Below are 2523 nucleotides of genomic sequence, written 5' to 3' on the forward strand. Positions count from 1 at the left end.
GAGCTTTGGGACCCTTACAGCTTTATTTAGAATCAAAATAAAGACTTACTGGTAGTTTTTGGTCGAGCAAAAATTTCATAAATTTCGCAGTTTTCAAAACTTTCAAAGTTGTTCTAACTCTATAATATTAATTGACAAGATCGAGAAAAATTACATGAGTTAAATGAGTTTACAGTCGACACCAAAAAAAATTTTGTTGACATTAATTAATTCAATATCTCGGTTTTTAGTCGACCAAAAAATCTCAAATTATGGAAATCTTTTCTTCATTCATAACCCTACTATGTGACATAAAACAAGTTGCATTGCATAAAAAACATTTTAGGGGTGGGTTTTTCAAACTCATAATAACCCTATCGTGTCACCCCTCATACATCTCAGCTAAAAGCATAGATTTCAAAAATATAAAATCAGTTAGGTATTTTGTTTTTCCTAAGTGAGATACGAAAATGACCATCGCCAAAATCAATTTCGACTAAACCATTCGACAGAACCTTCCATTGCGCATCTTTTTTGACATACTTCATTTTCACGTGCAACGCATACTTTTCGAGATATTCACGTTCGAAATTTCCACATTTGAATTTGCGCGCTGATTATAATTTGTTAAGGTTGGTAAGAGTCGGCATACGTCGCACACGTGTGTATTTGGAGTTGCATAAGTTGTGAGAGTTTGTAATCCACTTTTTGGCAATTAAAACAAAATTGATATTTATTTTACGAATTTTAGCTTCAATTTTTGTTATTAAATTAAATAAAAACAGTGCATTAGCACATCACACATTTGCAAAAACTATTAGCGTGGGCAACCAGTAATACAGCCAAGTTCGCACTTTGCCTATTAATTCAGTTTTGTTGACAAATTGTCAACATTGTTAAATAAATTGTTAAATAAACAATCATTTAATCAAATAATCGTTTAAAGATTGTGAAATTTTCGATTTATCATTGATAAAAATACAGTCACTGCAGTTTTTTTGTGTTTTGTGGTTGTTTTATTGTAAATCTTTGTAAAAGTCCCAATCCCGCCCTCTACGTGATTCACCCTATTACTAATTCGGTAAATACCCCAAATCGCCCCCCCTGAAAGGGGTAATTACCCGAAATGTTGCTCAGATCATTACATTTAATAACCTCACGAAACATGAGTTGTGTGACACGATTTAAGCCGTTTTCGTCGAGTTTTATTTTCAGACAGGTGAGAAAATGTGGTGTGTGAAATAAAACAATGATGGGGTGGTTTTTTTCGTTATTTTGTTTAGTTATTCGACCCGAAAAGCTCGACTTACACGTATTTATTGGGCGATGCTGACAGTGCAGAGTGCATACTTATCGACCCGGTTGTGGACCATGCTAAGCGGGATTTTCAACTCACCAAGGATTTGAATTTGAGGTTACTTTACGCTGGTAAATATTTAAAACACTACTTAACAATAAAAGAAACAAGTTTTGGTATTTTTTTATTTTCTGGGGAGTGGGGGATGCAAAACACAACATTGACCTCTCACTCTTCCCTCAGTTTCGTCCAATGTTTTTTTCTCTTTCTTTCCCTACGACTCGGTTTTCAAGGTCAAGGTTGTGTTGTTCTACAGAGTGTTCCGGCTAAACCTCTTATTTGAAATATTTTGAGTTCTCACAATGATATTAATCTAAAAATTTGCAAATAGTTGGGTTAGGATAGGTGGCGTTGAATAAAAATATTTTTAAAATGGTGGCACTTCCGGTTAGGGCGGAAGTGAGTGTTAACTTTGTTTTTTTTGTGTTTTTTTTGAAAATTTTTGGAATTGCACTTTTGGGAATACGAAAAAGGTTGTTTTTGTTGTGTTTATAACTGAAAAAAAAATTTCAACAAAATTTTGTGAAAAAAGTGTGTTTTTAGGTTACAATCAAGCTAAATCGAGCTAAACAAGCCAAAATAAGAACAATTTTGGGTTGTTTTTAAGTTTTTGGCTTAAAAACTTGCTTAAATCTTCGAAAAAGGCAAAAATAACGTACTTTTTTGGGTTTTTTGGGCAAATATAAGAAAAAAGTTAAAAGGATGATTTTTTCGATATTTTTGAAAATGTGCAAATTGAAATTTTTTCATCTAAACAACTCATATTTTTGGCTTTTAGAAAAAAATGCGCTAATTTTGACATATTTTTCGGTTTGTTTTGGCGAAAAAAGTGTGTTGTTTGCTCAAAAACATTCGAAGAAAGCAAAAATAAGACAATTTTAGAACTAATTTGGTGATATTTTGGTTTGTTAGAGCGAAATTTCGAGAAGAAGCATTACTTTTTACAAAATCTTGTGATTTTTGTTCCATTTTCGTCAAATTTCACGAGAAAAAAACACGGTTTTCTGTTTAAAATCGACATTTTACATTTTGTGTTTCTATTTTGTTAGTTTTTTTTCTAGTTTTCTAACTTTCTAACTTTCAAAATTTATAGAACATTCAATCTTCAAGCATGAAAATAGAAAAAGAATTATAAAAATAAAATGAGAATAGAATAGGAAAATAATAATGAAACAAATCCAGTTTCC

The 2523-nt window shown here is 31.6% G+C and overlaps 1 protein-coding gene across 1 annotated transcript in view; it reads left to right on the forward strand.

Moving 5' to 3' along the window:
• The first annotated feature begins 876 nt into the window (after positions 1 to 876).
• LOC123005106 (persulfide dioxygenase ETHE1, mitochondrial-like) overlaps positions 877 to 2523 on the forward strand; it is a 3762-nt gene continuing 2115 nt past the window's right edge. Inside the window, exons 1-2 of the mRNA XM_044398721.1 lie at positions 877 to 1198; positions 1263 to 1407. Of these exons, the coding sequence (XP_044254656.1) occupies positions 1106 to 1198; positions 1263 to 1407 (238 nt within the window). The 5' untranslated portion in view covers positions 877 to 1105. The remainder of the gene's footprint in view (positions 1199 to 1262; positions 1408 to 2523) is intronic.

The sequence above is a fragment of the Tribolium madens genome, unplaced genomic scaffold (genome assembly GCF_015345945.1).
Source record: "Tribolium madens isolate multiple individuals breed KSU strain unplaced genomic scaffold, Tmad_KSU_1.1 Scaffold_20;HRSCAF=117;Tcas5.2_LG4, whole genome shotgun sequence".
Classification (NCBI taxonomy): domain Eukaryota; kingdom Metazoa; phylum Arthropoda; class Insecta; order Coleoptera; family Tenebrionidae; genus Tribolium; species Tribolium madens.